Below are 21,532 nucleotides of genomic sequence, written 5' to 3'. Positions count from 1 at the left end.
TGGACCCATCATGTTCGTGGCCAGACCACTTGTACCTCTAAATCCCCAACTTATCCTACTTATTGCAAAGGTTCAATGTCTGTGTGCAGTTCATACTGGTCTGCCTTATATCTCAAGTCTCAAATCCGGACACAAAATCGGACAATTGGCGAATTTGTGGTGTAAAAAAAATCGGGTCTAAAATACGTTTATCCTCTATATTCTGTAATGCGAGCAGAAAGTCTAGAATGTTTGATATCATTGTAGATTGACATTTTTCTGTAATCCCACCCACATTGGTGTATCTTAAACGACCTTAACGTTACAGAGCTCAGAAGTACTACCTCCTGACGCATACACGTGGCAACAAGGACTAATGAAGTAAGATAATACAACTTTTTGTTTTTTGAGATCTTCTTCTTGTTGTTGTAGGGTGTAACGCCATTTTCCAGCACACAACATGTACATGGCGGCCAGTATTAATGGTGGAGGTAGAACCCGGGAAAACCCCTGAAAGAACCCCAGACCCACGAGAAGCTACTGGCAAGCTTTCTCACATACCCACCTTGGCTGAATTAGAGACTCGAACCCACGCAGACAGAGGTGAGATTGATTGAGATCTAATAACACAGTTACATTTTACAATAAAGTCCAAAACTCGTTCATGCATTATCCAAGCTTTTGTCATCTAGTATGGTTTCTGCCTTCTTTCCTTTGGGCACCAGTCAGGGACGCCATTTCAACTTTTTTTTTTTTTTTTTTTTTTTTTTTTTGGGGGGGGGGTAAAACTTGATGGGCTTGTTAATTTTCGTATAAAGGCTACAGCAATTTTACAGCACATGCAAATTCGGGGGAAGGGGGATCCCCATGCCCCCCCACCAAAAAAAAGAAAAAACCCCTGGCACCTGTTACCTCAATTGGGAACAAAACAATGGTATGGCTACAATGTATATATATATATATATCAACTTACGACACAGTGGTTGGACAAACATGTCCGTTCAATATTGATCACCTATACTCAAATAAACAATGAAAAATCTATTGAGTGTTCTAAATCAAACTCAGTTATAGAAAAAGAAGATCTTTTCAACCATATTGTTTTGCAGCAATCAGACGGTAGGAATATATGTTAACAGGTATTAAATAGGTACACTTATAGAACAATCTTTAAAACCAACAATTTTTCATGCTTTTTTAAAATTATATGTAGATTCAAAATCTGTTTCTCTGATAAAATTTACTTCAACAGAATTCCAAACATTTAGCAATAAATTTGACGAGGAACCAGGATATCCAAAGTTAACGACTGCATTTCATCCCCTAACACAGTCTCTGTCTGCTGTTTCGTATGACGTCATTCTTGAACACCGGACACTAACTGGAAGAGACCCGACTGCCGAGTTATTTGAATCAAAAAGACACATTTTGTGTACATAGTCAGGATTTGTCCCGACTGCAGAGTTATTTGAACCAAAAAGACACATTTTGTGTACATAGTCAGGATTTGTCCCGACTGCAGAGTTATTTGAATCAAAAAGACACATTTTGTGTACATAGTCAGGATTTGTCCCGACTGCCGAGTTATTTGAATCAAAAAGACACATTTTGTGTACATAGTCAGGATTTGTCCCGACTGCCGAGTTATTTGAATCAAAAAGACACATTTTGTGTACATAGTCAGGATTTGTCCCGACTGCAGAGTTATTTGAATCAAAATGACACATTTTGTGTACATAGTCAGGATTTGTCCCGACTGCAGAGTTATTTGAATCAAAAAGACACATTTTGTGTACATAGTCAGGATTTGTCCCGACTGCAGAGTTATTTGAATCAAAAAGACACATTTTGTGTACATAGTCAGGATTTGTCCCGACTGCAGAGTTATTTGAATCAAAAAGACACATTTTGTGTACATAGTCAGGATTTGACCCGACTGCAGAGTTATTTGAATCAAAAAGACACATTTTGTGTACATAGTCAGGATTTGTCCCGACTGCAGAGTTATTTGAATCAAAAAGACACATTTTGTGTACATAGTCAGGATTTGTCCCGACTGCAGAGTTATTTGAATCAAAAAGACACATTTTGTGTACATAGTCAGGATTTGTCCCGACTGCAGAGTTATTTGAATCAAAAAAGACACATTTTGTGTACATAGTCAGGATTTGTCCCGACTGCAGAGTTATTTGAATCAAAAAAGACACATTTTGTGTACATAGTCAGGATTTGTCCCGACTGCAGAGTTATTTGAATCAAAAAAGACACATTTTGTGTACATAGTCAGGATTTGTGACATAAAGAGAAAAAAAGCTATTGGTTTGCTTTTCTACAAATCCAGTTGCAGAAAGATAGAGAAGATATGCTACAACCGATTAAAGCAAGCCTTTTATATATATATATATATATATATATATATATATATATATATATATATATATATATATATAGCGATAGAGAGAGAGAGAGAGAGAGAGAAAGCTCGTTGCATTTCATGTCGTAGAGCAATTTGAAATGCAATCGTACATCTTTATTAACCCGTATAATATCAAGAAGAATATGGCGGGAAATTATGGTCCGAGATCTGTGATATCGGTTACGATGTATATGCGTGGAGTGCTCCTTACAAAACATTGCAAGGAACTGCATTCATATCATGCGAGTATATCTCGAAAAGGTTGGCTAAAACTGGGGTCCTGAGGTATTTATTTTGTCAGTGGGTCTTATGCATGTAAATTAGAAAGGAAAACTCGCCGAGATTGAGCTCTGCGTTCGATAGCACACCTGTTTCGTAATTCTGTCTAATAATTGTGATACTTTCTTTTCTTTTTTCACAATTTATCGAAGATCATGTTCACCGTAACTGTGTTTTTCCCTAGTTTCAAATTCTTACATTTTCAAAGGACCTCTGTTCATTTTCTTCAAAAATCTCTTTTCATTTCGTAAACTGCAATTGATTTCCTACATAAGCAGTATAGTGGGACGTGGCCCCATATAAAACTTACATATATCAAGGAGTTTCTTTTTCAGTTGAAAGGACACTTCCGCATAAATATCAGGGGCAAGTAATGCAAGCATCTACTTCTGCAACTGTCACACTTTTTATTGCAATTATTTGTTAACGATGCAATATAAATTTATAATAAAAATGAATACGGAGTTTCCAGACATGGACGAATCAATGATAACATAAACCTTCATATTTTGCCTGTAATAGTGTTTGGAAATTCAAACAAGATGATTTCGCTAGTGCCATCGTTAATAGTTCCTCCATCCCAGTTTTAAACAACGCCGCACAGAAGTTTGTGTTTTTGTGTGTTTTGGATATTTAACGTAGCTTTAACAATTCTGCAGTCATATCGCTACGATGTCTGCAGTGTGGCAGTCTATGGTGATGTCTAGCACTGGGGGATCATGCCGCAGACATGTAGCACACTTGGGATATTGGAGAAATCCTGCCAGTCATTAAATACTCATTTATGCAAATATGCAAATGAGCTTGGTACAAACGACAGTTTTCAATGGACATTGTGGTTTTAAAAAAAATCTAGTTCCTTTCGCCATTGAGACTTTTGCTACTAGAAATATAGTATTGTGTTGTCTGGCCGGTAGTGTATATACAATTACATATATGTCTAATAATTTTTAAATATATACAAATGAAGAATATGGTAACTAAGATGCAGCAATTAATAATCGTTATCGCTCAAATTTGAAAGGCGTTCACACACGAATTTTGGTTCAAGCGGAAGCAGGAAGTAGAATTGGTGGTTTATGGGATTGTTTCAAAGGAATGAATTGTACAACCAATCAAAACCATCGTTTATAGCGGGTACATTTGCATATCTGAATATATGAATATTTAATGACTGGCAGGATTTCTCCTTTTTATCACAATTGGCATGATGTCCCTCCCACACAGACACATTATCCTGACACCAGGCCGACCAGTCCTAACACTAACCTCTTAGTGCTGAGCGCATAGCGAGGCAGCTGTTAGTACCACTTTTATAAGTCTTGGTATGATTCGGCCGAAGTTCGAAAGGTAGTACTACCGTCTCTATTTACAATGATGATTATCCCATTTTTGAAATCAATATTGACTCCAATAAGGTATCTCACTTTTCATAAACTATTCAACATGGCTACATGACCGGTCATTCCATGCCTGTGTTAGTGTGATCAAGACATTGATATTAGTACTTGTTAAACCGTCTAAGATTTAATTATAATTAAAATATGGCATACTTTAAGGAGATTTGTAGCGTCTGAGTTTAATTCAGTGTTAAACTAGCCCTTAGTTGATCCCATTTCTTCTTCTTCTTCTTCTTCTTCTTCTTATTATTATTATTATTATTATTATTACACATTATCATACACAGACTACTTGCACAACCAAATGGGTGTGGGAGTCGGAGGGTACAGTCGTATTCCCCAAATAACTTCTTTAGTATTGCTCAAGATGTAGGTAAATCTGAGATGGGTGTATGTGGGCCCTTTTTAGAGGACTGGTGTTTATCCTGGACTTTTCACCTCTTACACAGCCATGTAAGTTTGTAGGCCCTCGTTAATTTTTTGGGGGATAACAGCCCCATATAGAAACTTCTGTACATATTATGGACAATCTATTGGTAATATGGATGGGGAAGGACCATCCTGCCCTTTGGGTTTCCTTGTCTCATTTCAGTCCTGAGCCATTGGGGTTATTACTTTGGTTAAGCGAGAACATTTTATGAGGATCGAATACGATCATTGGCAGATAGATATCCAAGAATTAATCACAATGACATGTTTTCTTTCTTACACTAATATCCTTAAATGAAACGTATTATATTTAGGTATAAAACTGTTGTATTTTATTAGAAATAAATCTTGCGTTTCTAAGTATATATTTTGAGTTGGAATATGTTCATTTTAATTTTGTTTAGGTTTTTTCCTTTTTTCAGACCTTTCTTTTGTGTAATAATACGTGTTGGAAAGGAATAGAATCTCTCATGGATTTATTCATATACTTACTCTTCTTGTTACTCTAGCCTTTTGGTTCGATTTAGTCGCACAGGATTTCCTTGTTACGGTGTCACTCTAGCCTTTTGGTTCGATTTAGTCGCACAGGATTTCCTTGTTACGGTGTCACTCTAGCCTTTTGGTTCGATTTAGTCGCACAGGATTTCCTTGTTACGGTGTTATTCTACCCTTTTGGTTCGATTCAATCGTACAATATTTCCTCGTTAAGGTGTCACTCTAGCCTTTTGGTTCGATTTAGTCGCACAGGATTTCCTTGTTACGGTGTTATTCTACCTTTTTGGTTCGATTCAATCGTACAATATTTCCTCGTTAAGGTGTCACTCTAGCCTTTTGGTTCGATTTAGTCGCACAGGATTTCCTTGTTACGGTGTTATTCTACCTTTTTGGTTCGATTCAATCGTACAATATTTCCTCGTTAAGGTGTCACTCTAGCCTTTTGGTTCGATTTAGTCGCACAGGATTTCCTTGTTACGGTGTTATTCTACCCTTTTGGTTCGATTCAATCGTACAATATTTCCTCGTTAAGGTGTCACTCTAGCCTTTTGGTTCGATTTAGTCGCACAGGATTTCCTTGTTACGGTGTTATTCTACCTTTTTGGTTCGATTCAATCGTACAATATTTCCTCGTTAAGGTGTCACTCTAGCCTTTTGGTTCGATTTAGTCGCACAGGATTTCCTTGTTACGGTGTTATTCTACCCTTTTGGTTCGATTCAATCGTACAATATTTCCTCGTTAAGGTGTCACTCTAGCCTTTTGGTTCGATTTAGTCGCACAGGATTTCCTTGTTACGGTGTTATTCTACCCTTTTGGTTCGATTCAATCGTACAATATTTCCTCGTTAAGGTGTCACTCTAGCCTTTTGGTTCGATTTAGTCGCACAGGATTTCCTTGTTACGGTGTTATTCTACCTTTTTGGTTCGATTCAATCGTACAATATTTCCTCGTTAAGGTGTCACTCTAGCCTTTTGGTTCGATTTAGTCGCACAGGATTTCCTTGTTACGGTGTTATTCTACCCTTTTGGTTCGATTCAATCGTACAATATTTCCTCGTTAAGGTGTCACTCTAGCCTTTTGCTTAAATGTATTTCTATTCTGTCTCTTCGTGAGTGTCACTTGGACACTGTGGCTGAATTTATTTATACACATTGTCTTTTGATGAATATGTCATTGTGGATTTATACACATTGTCTTTTGATGCATATGTCACTGTGGATTTATACAAATTGTCTTTTGATGAATATGTCACTGTGGATTTATACACATTGTCTTTTGATGAATATGTCACTGTGGATTTATACACATTGTCTTTTGATGAATATGTCACTGTGGTCTTTGGCTTGCATTCATTTACACATTGAGAATGACTCTTTGCGAATGCATCAATATCATTTTAGTTGGATTTATTTTTTAGTTACTATAATCTAAAACTGAGTTCTAACCCCAGAGATTATCATTATAGTGTAGAAAATAGTGTAGAAAATAGTGTCAATGTAGTGAAGAATTCCAATACTGTAATATAGTTAGTTTTCATTCGTCACTCCAGGTCTTGAAATTACATTAGATTGTTTTGTACACTTCTGACTTGATAATAATTCAATTACATGCGCAGCTTCGAGCTGATTGATCTTCCTGGAAGACCACATCTATTAATAAATCACTTGTGTTAAAAAGGTAATTTTTTCAGTGTCCTTTGCTTTAAATTATGTTTAAAAGCAATCACTTAAAAAAAAAAAAAAAAAAAAAAAAACACTGTCACGTTGTGTGAGAAAATTTGCTGATAATTCATGCCTCATGTTTATACATGTCTTCTGAAATAACTCGTAATTCAAAAGTACTTTGGGTAATGTCAACACGTGCTATATAATATTACGACTTTAGACCGATTCTGAAACAAATAAACTACCTTTCCGTGACTGAGCCATTGCGTCACAGTCAATTTAGTGGTTAATTCAAAATAACCTTGTCGCGGTGGTGAGAAACTGTTTGTTTTGCAATCAGCCATTGATGTCACCGGTCGGCTTAGGCTTACCGACCGGAAAACCCGACATTATAACATGTCAGTACTACTACCCCAGCCATTTTTCAAAGAGACCACCGGTATCCAATAAGAACTAAGATAGTCAAATTTTGGGCGGGTTTCTCACGCAGCCAGACTTTATCCTGTTACATTAATTTGGGAAGAGACAGTACAGTTGGAAGTGGTTAAAGAAACATCACGTACTCCGAGAGCAAATTGGGCACTCGTAAAAAGTCTGAAAATTTTCTTGAGAAGTAAAGTTTTCCAATTTTCATCTGCAATGGCACACACGAAACAAACCGTCCGAAAGCCTGCATAATGAACTAGCGGAAACATTTCCACAGGCTGGCTGGAAAAGATGGATAGATGAATATGCATATTACATACAACACGTAAAACAATATTACTGAACTGTTTAAAAACAATTTAAAAAAATTCAGTGAGGAACACGAGATGCACGTGAATACATGGCATCGAACAAGGAACTGGCAGAACTGGATACATTTTTTAGAACTAGACGAATAGAGACAGAGAATGGAGACTTTTTAGAATATGCATATAAGGAGCGCACACAGGAAATCGATTTAACTGAAATATCCCTGGAAAGAAGACCAAGCATGGCAACGATAATGACAGCTCTGCAAATTATGAATAAGGACTTTATCAGTTTAAAAGAAAAGGGTTCAAAGGATATTGACTAAGACCCAAGGGAACTAAGCCCATACTACCACTAAGATAAATGACAATTGGAGGGGAGAAAGTATTGGTTAAAGAACCACTACCAATACTAAGACAACTTAAAAAGAAAGCTGCAGAATTACACATGTCAAACATATCAATGGAAATCCCCTTACAGGCAACGTCGAGAGGTTCGAAGGAAAATTTAAAATAATAGTGATGAAAGCAAGAATGGACACTATCCAAAAACGGGATAAGGAAAGATCTGAAATAAGGAAAATGAAGCCAGCCTTTTTCCTACATGGCTTCCTAACAAAATCATGGTACTAAGGATGGATCCACCACAGAAAGTGCAACAAATATGGGAACACTGGACATACACCACAGACATGCCCAAAAGAGCAAAGATGATTGTAAGCAACAACTTTTTGTATCGGAAACGACAATTTTCCAGAACAATAAACAAAAACCAAAACAGCAGAAACAACAGCAACAAAACCAAAAACACCAGGACAAACAACGTAAACAAAAGCACAAACAACGACAACAGTAACAATACAATGCAGGGCTCTGAAAATGCCTTTGGATTTTTTGTTAATACCATTCAGTTAACATAGAGGACATCGCACGGATCTTCTCTTCCTTAAACTTCGTCTGACGTCTGGACCGTAGGTTAAGACTCCCTTCAGACATCCTTGTCTCTCCTGGAATTTCTCCTCCATCGGACTACACCCTCCCCCTCTTTAGCTGCAGTGGCTGATAACAAAGTACCTGCCCCCAATATCAAAGCCCAAGAGAGATCGGGCATGTTACAGAGTTTACTGGATTTATCCAAGCACGAACTGACACGATTTAGTCCGTTGCGAACCCCTCAACGACGCATTATGCCTGCCATAAAGTTGATACGACGTAGAGACAATCAGTGGCGAGTCATTCCACTACAAAACATGGGTATCAGTGTTTTTGTGCTCTTGAACATAAAAAGATATCACCTACCAGAAGTGACGGGTTAAAAAGATTGTGGTAATCGTCGTTCTCCTTTGCAAAATAGAAAAGACAAAGAAAAGGACAGTTTCGACGTTTGGCCCTGAATCAGAATAAAATGCTTAGCCAAGCATTGACGTCTACCCCAGAAAAGACACAGTCGTCCAAATAAAAAGAGGAGCAGCCAAAGGGGAGGATTGTTTGGCGATATGGAAAAAAAGTCGTCTCATTTTTGACGTAGCGATTGTCAAAGAGTTCGTGAAAAAGACTAGTTACAAACCCCTTCAACCTACTCCAAAAATACTCCACCAAAACATAAGATAAAAGGGCATGTGCCAAGTCATTGACTTCAGTGTATTTTTTGTGTGTGCTCTGGAAAAAACAAATATGTCACCCCATTAGCCATCACTCTTCTACCGCAAAAGAAAACGAAAGGAAAGGACTTCCTCCGAGCCAAAGATTGGGACGTGTTGTCCGTCCTGTCCAAGGCCCCTTCACCCATGCGAAAACAACTCATTCAAACAGCCTCCAAAGAAGTCGATACCGTTTGCGAATATTGCCAGAATGTCTTGAAAGGAACGATGCCTTTGTCTCAACATCAGAAAGAATGCTTAGCCAAGCATTGACCCGTTCCTCTCCAAATGGTCCAAAAGAAAATATCATTCCGTCAAAAGAAAAAGATGTCGGTACAACGCGGAGGATTTGTACACGTGTTCTTAGCACCCGTGCTAAAAACCACATTGGCACCGCTGATTACAGGACTGATGACCGGAGCTGTTTTACAAGGGATAGGTAAAAGTTTAAAAAGGATTTCTGGGGTCAACAGATTTCACAAGTGACCTTTGGAATCTGATGGAAGGACGAAAACTGACTTTAGTCCCCTACAATCGATGGACGAAATTCCATCGTTGGCAAGAAAAACGGACCGCGCATTTACCTCCCAATCCTCATTTGACCGAGATTTTCCAGATACAACACGTATTGCAATCGTTGATGGATCTCAGAGATTTGTCAGGAACGGAAAAATCCCAACTTTAATGTCAATTGTTTCAACGACTTCACCAGAAAGCTTTAGACGAAAAAGCTCGACCGACTCTGGACAGATTTTAAGACCCTGATTAAAAGTCCATAACCACCCCACCCCTACCCCCAGTGACCAAGACAGACGAAGCCTCACGGATGACTGAGGTAGAAGAGGTACGAGAAGTCATTCAAATAACGTCAGCGGCTCCCATCCGTAGCAAGATTTCAGCGCCAATGTTTACCCCTTCCCCGACACCCCAACGAGAAGAACTCAAAGCTTGGGGTAAAAATATGATGTCCACTTATCATTCGACAGAAGTGAAAATGAAAGAAGGAAAACTGGAAGTGAAAAAAGAAAGCAATACAAAAGCCATCCCTTTACCACCACCACCACCGTCGACTTCTAATCCAGTGGCACGTCGGACACGTAAAGCCGTTTCCAAACCACCACCTCGCTCCAGCCAGAGTAGCATCAGTGAAGAGTGGGTGAGTTATTAAAGAGAGGGAGAGTCCTGATGGAGATTTTGTTTGCCAGCTTTTATTACGAGCCATCCCATCCTGCGGGATACGGAGGAGTTCAGAAATTGTATCGTGCTTCAAAAACTCGACTTGAAAGTGTCCGTTTACCTCGCGTACATCGAACAAGCCACGTACGCTTTGCACAAACCCATTCAAAGGAAAATTTTTCAGAAATTGTACCCAAATGGAGGGCACTCATCATCAATGGCAAGCCAATTTAGCCGATGTCTCTCATTTGTTCACCTACAATCATGGCTACAAATATTTGTTTTGTGTCAACGTCATCTTTTCCAAATTTGCCTGGGCCCTGTCATTGTCTTCCAAATCAAGTACTGAGCTAGTGCTAGCCATAAAACTGGTGTTGAAATAAAGCAGTCGTCACCCTCTTCGATGGCAAACCGACAAAGGCACCGAATTTCTGAACCAGGCTTTCCAAAAAGAATTAAAGAAACGAGACATTCATTTTTTCACCAACGAGAATCCAGAAACCAAAGCCAGCACAGTGGAACGTTTTAAACGCACATTGAAATAACGTATGTTGACATATTTTACGCATCAACACCCTCAATTACATCGACGTCTTACCGCTCCTGGCCAAAGCGTGCAACCAATATTACCATCAGAACATCTGATGTCCCCCCCCCCCAAGAAGTGACTTCCGATAACGAAGTGACCGTCGTTGAGCGCCTGTTTGGTAAATCCCCGACTGTGATTGTCCCCAAGAAAGGTGGAATGTTAACGACAGGATATTGGGTGTGCACTGGCAAAACCAAACGTACTTTTGACAAAGGTTACTTACTCAACTGGACCACGGAATTGTTTCGTGTTACTGGACGAGTGCATGTTCGTCATCTTGCCGTCTATAAATTGGAAGACGTGAACGGGGAAGTGTTAAAAGGAACTTTTAACGAGTGAACAGAAAAGAAAACGACGTGTACGACATCGAAATCATTCTCGATCAAAGAACCCGTAAAGTGGGAACACTTCGTGTCAAAGAAGTTAAATACATTGGAAAGGATATCCGGCGAGTTTTTTACTCTTGGATCGACGGTTCGCAAGTCATCGACTATAAAAAGATGTGACCATCATACCCTTCAATGGAGCCTCAACCACCACAGTGACAACTCTTTATCCCAGTTCTTCTCTGCATGATCTACAAACGCAGTCCTTGTGGGTGGAGTGGAGAATGTGTGCCTAAAAGGAAAATCGTCTTTTTTTGCCAGATCATTGTGGTGTATTGTGTCATCGGTTCTTCCATTGCTAATTTGAGTTTTCAACAAGGAGACAAATAATTGTGGACTATTTTACTGAGCAGTTGCATCGGTTACCTTCTTCCCATTCCTTCCCTGAAATACTCCTCGAACGGAAACAACGGAAGCCTTGAGTCCATCGTCAGTCACCCTCCCAACAGTCACCACCAAAACAATAATAACCCTCTGACCTCGAGTGAACCCTCCGATAGCAGAACTCTGGAATTATGAAAAACCCTTTTTACTGAACTTTACCCAGTGACAGTTCCATCGCTGTGTTTCCCCACAATATCTTAATGTTGTTTCACTGCCAAATTACCTCAGGCCATCCAGTTGGATCACGAAGCCTATTGGGAAGTGGCTTTGGACGAAATGATTCATCCCGCACAAATAAAAACTTCACTGAAAATCAAAACACTTTCCACGTCGAAATGCTGAAATCGGGTTTCCAGATATAAAAAAATTCAGCAACCAATCCATTATTCACCATCTATACTGTGAAAATTTCGACAGGCTATTACTTTAACGGTCAGTATTTAGTGGAACCGATTACTTCTAGGTTCGAGGAAGAGTTTAGCAAAGCCCTGGGGAAACCTAACGAAGTGTCACCATCGAGTATCATAAAGTGGCTCGTCACCTGCTGATAAAATATAAGGATACCCAAACGTTGTCCATCAGGTTTAATAATAGTGTGTTTGAACTTTTGGGTGGAGACACAAAAATGTATCCGAATTTCAGCCCGAAGATCAACAGCAATATGAAATTTTACAAGTATTTTTGTTACTTTACACGAAGGACTAAATTTGAGCTTTGTGTACTTAGATATAGTTGAGTACAACGTGGTGGGACACACATCCGCACCGTTACTGAGTGCCATTTATTTCAAAGTGGATTCTACCGCAACGAATGATAAGGAAGGTGGAAACACGAATCATGTTCACCGCGAATGTGTATAGTCTCACTATTTGCCCGTCAGTAAGGCGTATTTTGACACTGTCAACATTGGTATAAAAGGAGATCTTGGACAAAATAGTATACTCTCCAAAGGGAAAGTCACGGTGAAACTCCATTTTCGAAAACGATTCTCTAACGAATTGTAAGTCATGTATGCAGTGTACCGCGGAGACGCTCGATAGCGAGGACATGGTTTAGGAGATATGCTGAAATTAGAGTTTCGTTCGGTGTTTCCCGTCTTGAAACGGATGGTGACACGAAGATTGCACGCCTTGAAAGATGCCGCTTGGACGCAATGCAAAGAATGTCTCAAAAATGTTATAATCGACAAACAAATCCCAAAGAAGCCCTCCTGGGAGGAAGCAAACATGTTTTGCTTCAAACTGGAAAAGACATTTTGGGCCGACGAGAAACGTATAAATGCCCTGAACGCTGTGTAACAAGGCATTCCTTCTTCTTCCCTGACGCCATAGCAAGGAAAAGGTAGAAAGAGACGAAGAAGAAACCTATCCAGAGGACTTAACACACATATAAGTAGAAAGACAAAGAATAGAAGAACCGTCACAGAATTAGACGTTATTGATTATTAAACAGAAACATGATGCACCTAGAGTCTTGCGAATGTTTCAAGTCGGAACTGGATCTGTTTGCCATGCCAATCACCATGATGACGATGCAAGAATTCCAATGGGTTGAACTTCATCCCGTCTCTTCTGTCAAGGACTTAGTATCAGCCCCATCGAATTTGAAACCAAAGGCCAGCTGGATGATTACATCAATCGGAATAGAAGTTACTTGTACTTGAAAGTCAAAATACCCGACATGGAAGGTACCGATCTAGACGCCGATGCGGCAGTAGCCCCCCGTCAACAATTTCATTGCATTCATTGTTCAGCCCAGTGGAGTTGTACTTGAATAAAAAACTGATCATCAGTAGCATGGATACTTACCCTTATCCAGAGTACCTAGAAAATCTCTTGAAGTATGGAAAAGAAGCCGAAGAGACTAATCTGGATGTCTGAGTGATATGGAAACCTGACACGCCGGGCAACCTAGATGCTAAATATGTGGGATTTAAAACCGTCAAAGCGAAATTGCTCAAAGTCGTAGTTTAGAAATGATGGATCGCTTGCATTTAGACATGTGTTTACAAGAGAAGTATTTGCCTAACGGAGTGGATGTCCATATAAGATTGAATCGAAGCATTGCCGCTTTCCATTTGATGGCTGCAAATGATGCCACTTAAAAAAATTATCATCCAAGAAGCCCGATTCTACGTACGTGACGTGGAAGTGTTCCCTAAAGTGGGAAACGACATCAGTCACACTTTGAACAGAACGACCGCCAAGTATCCGATACAACGCGTGGATGGGAAAACCTTCACCATTCCCGCTGGGCAGCGATCCATGATCGAAGATAATCTGTTCCAAGAACAGTTACCCAACCGTTTAATTATTGGCATCGTCGGTAATTTAGCCTGCAACAGATCCTAAAATAAAAATTCTGTCGAGTTTCAGCAGTTCGACGTATCAAGATCGACGCCAGTCGAAATGGCAATGCCTTGTGTACCAGACTCATCGAACCATCGAATCTAACATTGAGGAGAAGAGTTACTTGAGGTCATTTTTGTCCCTTTACGAAGCCACGGGAAGTTAGGGACCAACAGCAGCCACATCATTTCGTACGACGATTATGAAGGAAGCTTCTCCTTGTGGGCTTTTGATTTCACTCCAGACCAAGGTAGCGGCGAGGGACATTTGCACCCGATAAAACCCGGTAAACTGCGTGTTGAACATCATTTTAATGGGCAACTGAAAGAGACAGTGAACATCCTCTTGTATGCCAAAATTCGACAATACGATAGAAATCAACAGTTTGAGAGAAGTCATTCTAGACTATTAGAAGCTATGGAAGACTCTTATCCCTCTTTGAATGGTGGAGAATTTTTGGAAATGAAATGGGAGGATATCGTGGAAGCAAACAGACATAAACGAAGAGGACATGATAATGTCAAGATGACCAGAATAAGAATAACATTTGGTCTCCTGTTTTGCCAAACACCTGGCAGAAACAATAACAGGGTTGACCAAGAAACATTGCTGTGGATGTAAAAACCATCATCCCAATCAAATTCAACACGATCAATGCCTAATGATGAGCCAAGAAGAAAAATTGGATGAGTATCTGGATGACACTTGGGGTCTCATCTCTGAAAAAGCCGTGTTGCGTCATTGGTATAAAGACTTGCATGATCATACCTCTTCTCCAATGACTGCTCTGCAGATCCATCCCATCGAAGCTCTCTTAGCGCTTATTACGAAGACGAAGCTAATAGACGTTTACTTGACAGAGACTTTCAAGCAAAAAGTCAGGATTGAATTGATGACTTATCATAACCTGTGAAACAACAAAACAAAATGGATACCTGGGAACTTTATTACTTTTTGACAAACAGTTCGTATACGGTTTCATTGAATCCTGTCGTGTGCGCTAAAGATGAACTACCTCATTTCAAACCTAAAGACCATCAAGCTTATGTCAACAACACGGACTACAGTCATCTCCAATGAACCCACTTGGTAGCCGTCTACTTTCCCCACAATGCCTGTGTGGAGTATTTTGAATCGTATGGATTACAGCTTTTGAAAGACGACATCATCGACTTTTTGAGAATAAATGCCCCAACGAAACGATTAAATAATGTGAAATTACAAGGCACATATTCCATGGTGTGTGAACAATATTGTTTGTATTTTCTTTATTAATGTTGTTCTTGGATATCCCTTAGAACATTTAGTGACTTATTTTGATCGTGACTTTTCTAGAAACGATCATAAAGTAGATAGATGGTTTTATAACCATTATGGATATCTCTTGTCTTGCGCTAGGAAACGTACTGTACATCAATGGCCGTATGACCTCCATCAGTGGAAGTCAAATTTGACTTCAGATCGTTGTCAACCTTGTCAAAAATGTGTTTTTTGAAGAAGAAAAAATGTGTTGATGTTATTTATTTGTTGATGTTTTGTTGGTTGAGTAAAAAAGGAAGAAAACAATTTTGCGTCACCTCATCCTGAGGCAAAAGGGCAAAGTGAAGCCCACGGTGAGGACATCACCCCAGCGACAAGCACCACAGCCACTACCACCACCACCAGGGTCAGTGGTTCCCCAGATTGAAAATTGGGACGCGGAATTGGAGGGGCAAAGACAAGGGTGGGAGCCTCAGTGACCACAACATCCACGGGTGCAGAATATACGAAGGAGACAAGAACAAGTCTTCACTATCCCTCAAACGAAGGAATGGGATAGTGAAGCCAATCAAGCTCACTCTGCCGTTCCAAGCATAACACTAAACTGGGACAACGATTGGAGTCGGTGTTGTGTCTGTGGTGCCCGGCCTGGGAGATGTCACCATTAAGCAGGTGCAATTGGAGTTGACAAAAACAGCCCTTCTCAGCGCTAATCAGATCTATAGGAAAGAGCGACTGATCAAGTTGCCAAAATATTAGTGTTTGTTGGTAGTGTGCGTGTGTGTGTGCCTTGTGTATTTGTGTCTTTTTTCACTTAACAAAGCCCTTGGCCTACACTCATGAGTGTCTGTTTTGTGTGAAAGTGGAGTACTGTGACTATAAACACTCACTCCGTTGTATGTATATATATATATATATATATATATATATATATATATATATATATATATGTATATGTTGATAAATGTATATATATATATATATATATATATATATATATATATATATATATATATATATATATATATATATATATATATATATATATATGTGTGTGTGTGTGTGTACAAATATATATATATATATATATATATATATATATATATATATATATATATATATATATATATATATATATATGTGTGTGTGTGTGTGTGTGTGTGTGTGTGTACAAATATCGAATCGAGGAAGATAACATATGTTGTTTGATATGTTTGATCTTGATTATGTTTTTCCTGGAATCTGTTAGTATTGGCTACAATTGTAGCTGGAAATTCTAACTTCTATGTTATTACAGATTCGAGGAAGATAACATATGTTGTTTGATATGTTTGATCTTGATTATGTTTTTCCTGGAATCTGTTAGTATTGGCTACAACTGTAGCTGGAAATTCTAACTTCTATGTTATTACAGATATACAGTACACAGTGTCCATGACCTAAATACGACGATCAAGTACTGGTAATTCTAGTAACCCACTGAATAAATAAATACTCTTGCAACGTCTGAATGTGCTAGATGTAATAGTAAAGAAAAAATATTAAACCAGAAGACAATCATTTTATTTCAAACTAATAAAACACAATTATGAAATTATTGCGGTTTGAAAGTAATGCGATTTTCTATAGGCGTGTACAGGCGTGAATTCAGATTATAGTGTCCTGCACGTGGCTAAATTAAAACCAATAATATAGACCCCCCCCCAAAAAAATGAATAAAACATCGGAAGTTTTAATTGTGTTAATACATTGCTTTTGTTCATATTTTTCTATTTCGCATGAATTTCAAGTAACCTAACAAAATAACAAATTCATTCTTTGATTCAAGAGAATTTTTAAATGGTTACATATGATTTAATAACAAATACGAAAATTTAAATTGTTAAAATATTTATAAATAACTTGCTATCACATATATTTTTTGCATTCAGATAGAAACGACAAAACATATGCATAATTAGAAAAGCCTAGATATCACAGAACATAATTTTAGTATATAAATATGTTTAATCATAAAAACCAAGATGTCACAGAACATGCTGAAAAATAATTCCAGTAGAATATACATCCATCTATCCATCCATCCATCCATCTATCCATCTATCTATCTATCTATCTATCTATCTATCTATCGTTATGTATATCTATGCTTTTTGTAACTCCTTTTACATGATTTTATCTAATTTTTATAATTTTTATTCATGGTTGTAATGTGTACAGAATATTTTCATTTCATCTTGTCTACGTGACTTGAGTCGGTTAAGATCATAATATCGTTTCTAGAACAATTCTGTAACTTCCCACTGGTCAGATAAATAGGCCAAAGCGACGCAAAATGAGTACTGATAACTCTGATGGAGGGGTGAAATACATTGTATACAGTATATATAAGGAGAGAACTAAGGAATCAGTTTCTTTCCGATTGTTGGAGCCATTCATACTTAATGTGTTCTTGTTGTAAGTCTTTAGACGTTTTTTTAATGTTGTAATTAGAATTATTCGAGAGGAAAAAGCGTTTGTTTGGGATGTTCATCAGAAATAGAACGTGCTAATTATTTGGACTATAATAATATTCTAGAACTGTTATAAAATTATTCGAAGGAATTCTGGACCACGCCATGTCGACAACGTCACGGTTCTTGGATGACCAGTACATTTCCGGTTTTGAAATTTATAAGGTACGTTTCATTCATTAGGACTGTCATGTTGACAACGTCACGGTTCTTGGATGACCAGTAAATTTCCGGTTTTGAAATTTACAAGGGACGTTTCATTCATTAGGACTGTCATGTTGACAACGTCACGGTTCTTGGATGACCAGTAAATTTCCGGTTTTGAAATTTACAAGGGACGTTTCATTCATTAGGACTGTCATGTTGACAACGTCACGGTTCTTGGATGACCAGTAAATTTCCGGTTTTGAAATTTACAAGGGACGTTTCATTCATTAGGACTGTCATGTTGACAACGTCACGGTTCTTGGATGACCAGTAAATTTCCGGTTTTGAAATTCACAAGGGACGTTTCATTCATTAGGACTGTCATAGACCTTGATAAGGACTAGCATGTATTAACTTCAAAATAATTTAAGTTTCTCTCAGATTTTCATTTATAACTGTGATAATTAAATTGTTTAGTATTTTTCAAAAGTTGCTGTTTTTTTTGTTTTTTTTTATTATCCTGTTTAGTTTGTGACCAAAGGGTTTTAACAATATATATTCGTTCTTGAAGGTTTTGAAGCAAAGGATATAACAAAACTATTTGGAACTAGTGATACAAATCGTGTTCAACATCAACAGTTGTACGAAATGATGGTTGCATTTAACATATTTATACTTTAACGAACATCACAATTTTTAATTTACAAACACCCATAAGATTTAAAAACATGCATTATTTAATTTAAGAATCTAAGTACGAGAAAAATTTTTTTATGCTAGTGAGACCTTTTGAACAATATACTCTTAAGTAAAGAAAACAACTATAATAATAGCAAGAATGGTTGGAACCAATTGAAACTGAGTCTCAAGCAAGAAGATTGAAAAAATCTTTTTCTTTTCCTGATCAGCAGACCGAAGCTCTTTCACGTTGGTATTTGCATTATTATAACTGATCGTCAAATTTAGTCCTTGTGGAGCGAAACACAAATGACACCCACCAAGAGCTGTGTTTCTATCGTTTTGTGAATACGGAACAACATGCCTTAGTGGAACGTTGCTGGTAATAACAGCTGCACTTAACATAATTTATTTCCAACGCTATCTTGCATATTAAACTTTTTTGTAAATTATAACTGAATGCAATAAATTAATTTTCCGGTTCTTTGGGTGTATTCATTTCTTGGGTTTAGTGCTGTATTTGTATGTCAGATCAAATTCAAGGTATGTATGAGATCATTGCATTGTTGCACTACTTTATAATTTTATATTGTATTACAGTAGTAAGCTAGATTTTTTTCAAAAACTTTTAGGACATTATTGAATAGCCAAGAGAACTGACATGTTCTTCAGAAATAGAATGTGAGTGCGCAAGCGCAGAACCTTCTACACAAGCAACACGAAAGAAACATCTATATATTGAATAGTTGGAACGAATTTAGAACTGGATTATAAAACCTTACATGAAGAAAGCTGGATCGACAGAAATGAATGTTCATTATATTTAAATAGATGTAGACGAGTAATGGACTAATTCAACATATGTGTTTTTGTTACTTCTTTTGTTTCCAAGCTCACTTTACTCGAATGAAACAATGTGATGCGTAGTGTGAAGAAGAAGAAGAATATAATTGTTAAGTAGTTACTTGAAAAAATACACAATCCCCTTGTCTTCATTGATAATATTAATGTAGGATTTAAATATAGTCCTTTGAAACACAAATAAACAAATTCCTTTGATTTGCATGGTTTTAAGTCTATATTCATCACCACAGAATATGTCTATTCACACGTCTGAAACACAAGAAATCAGTTGAAGCGTCACTGATTTGTGTCACATGAGTTACAGATATTTAAACAAATTAAATTGTTTTCCTTTGAAATTTATCTCTAGGTGATGTGACGTGCATCTCATTTCTGCGAGTTTGCGTGTGTATTATGAAATAGTGCAGAGCAGCGTCGCGTTCTGTCTATGCATCTGACGTTCTTGAAGCAATTTCTGCAGAGGAATGTAGTAGTTGTTGTGTAGCCAAGCCATTTTGAATGCCATGATTTTGTTCACTTGCCTGTGCTGTCCGCCTATGATCACATTTCCAGCGACGAGAAAACGGTGCTTTACCTGTGTAATTTCATAGAATTGGTTGCTGCAATCTATACACAAAGCATCTTCTTGAAAAATACATTTGTCGATGAATATATCAGGTGGCAGAAGAACACACATCGTTACCAGTCTTTCTTGTTCGTCAAAGGTAAGAAAATAGTTTTGATAATCACGAAGTCTCTGGAGATTTGGAGCAGTATCGTCAAGGTCAACAACAGTGCACATACAGTTTAGATAGTACATTAACTTGGCCCTAGGATCGTTGGGAACAGTAACTTTTCCTCCGATCTGTCTAAATCCAAAGGCCATTGTGTGCAAAGAGTTAGAAGTATGATGAAGTGACAAAGCTCAAACCTAATGTCAGCTAATTTGCAGCTATTAGTAGGTGGCGAAGTCAATCTCGGTACTCAATGGAGTGGATTTATTCTGCGCATGTCCATGCCAGATATAATTAAATTTCAAATTATTGGAAATCCCAATATCAGCATAACTACCTGTAATCAAACAGGGAAGGAAATTCCGCAAGGGAATAATTGGTTATTTTTCAAAACGTTATACATTGTAGACATAAAGGTATATTTTGTGCATTTGCCACTGTTATGCTGTGACTAGTGATTGTCATGTATAATTTACTGGGTCTGGGCCAATAAAGATTGTGTTTCTTTTCATATGAAACATGAATTGTATGTGTTTATCATGGGGATATTGAAAAATTCAGAATAGCTAGCTACAGTTCTTTAAAGAAAACTGTCGAAATTTGATTCCTAGTAAGCATTTGAGAAAATGTATCACAAAGCAAAAATGGCATATGCAGAAATTACATATTGTGTAAAATAAAGAATCCGCTTTGGCACTGAGCATGTTTTGAATAAAGTGTGTTGGTTGCAAAATGACATGACTGTTTTGACATAGATGCAGATCTTTGAAGTAATTCTTGCCAGTATGCATTGTTTATTCCGATTAAAGACCAATGTACAATAAACCATCTGTCAGTTTCCAAATATATTCTACTGCATTCCTTTGTCAGCCTTTGAAAAATATTTGATACACGTAACATTGTAAGTAACATTCAATTACGAAAACTGTTATTTTTTAAGGAATTTTTAGAAACTGCAATTTTTTGGAATTGTAATTTACATTCGAAAAATTGAATAAAGATGATCATTGCTAGACATTTGTGTATCGTGTGATTCTAGATTGTGTGCCTTTAATAAAGTCTATCATTGTTAGAGCTGTCTTATTGTAAAACAAATCTTCAGAGGAAATCTCTAAAACTCTTTAGCATTACAGCAAGTGGAGAAGAAAATACATTCCATATATGAGGCTACGATTTACACTAAAATTCTCAACCACTGAGTAAGAAGGTATAATGACTGAAATTAGTTTAGCCAGATATATGAGTTCTGCATTGCAAGCAGATTTTGACGAGGTAAATTATTCTTAGAAGCGACATGCAAATGGTGGGCACTTCGCGTTCTTTTTCTCTCTCAAAGCACGAGCACTTATCCGCGCTCCAAGAATATCTAAGTTGGAGCCGAGTGTTATAAGCCATGACTTATTAAGAACAAAGGAAACGTCTTTCAGAATAGGAAAC

At 37.7% G+C, this 21,532-nt stretch overlaps 1 protein-coding gene across 1 annotated transcript in view; it reads right to left on the bottom strand.

Moving 5' to 3' along the window:
* LOC149794724 (uncharacterized) overlaps nt 1-20,336 on the bottom strand; it is a 26,263-nt gene extending 5,927 nt beyond the window's left edge. The window contains exons 1-2 of the mRNA XM_089966227.1: nt 19,788-20,336; nt 1,372-2,095 (exon numbers count right to left, since the gene is read on the bottom strand). Of these exons, the coding sequence (XP_089822353.1) occupies nt 1,372-2,095; nt 19,788-20,247 (1,184 nt within the window). The 5' untranslated portion in view covers nt 20,248-20,336. The remainder of the gene's footprint in view (nt 1-1,371; nt 2,096-19,787) is intronic.
* Nucleotides 20,337-21,532: the final 1,196 nt, after the last annotated feature.

The sequence above is a fragment of the Sinohyriopsis cumingii genome, chromosome 7, assembly GCF_028554795.1.
Source record: "Sinohyriopsis cumingii isolate HCF-2022 chromosome 7, ASM2855479v2, whole genome shotgun sequence".
Taxonomy (NCBI): Eukaryota; Metazoa; Mollusca; class Bivalvia; order Unionida; family Unionidae; genus Sinohyriopsis; species Sinohyriopsis cumingii.
Note: the sequence above shows the minus strand (reverse complement) of the source record. Positions and strands in the feature narration are given on the sequence as shown.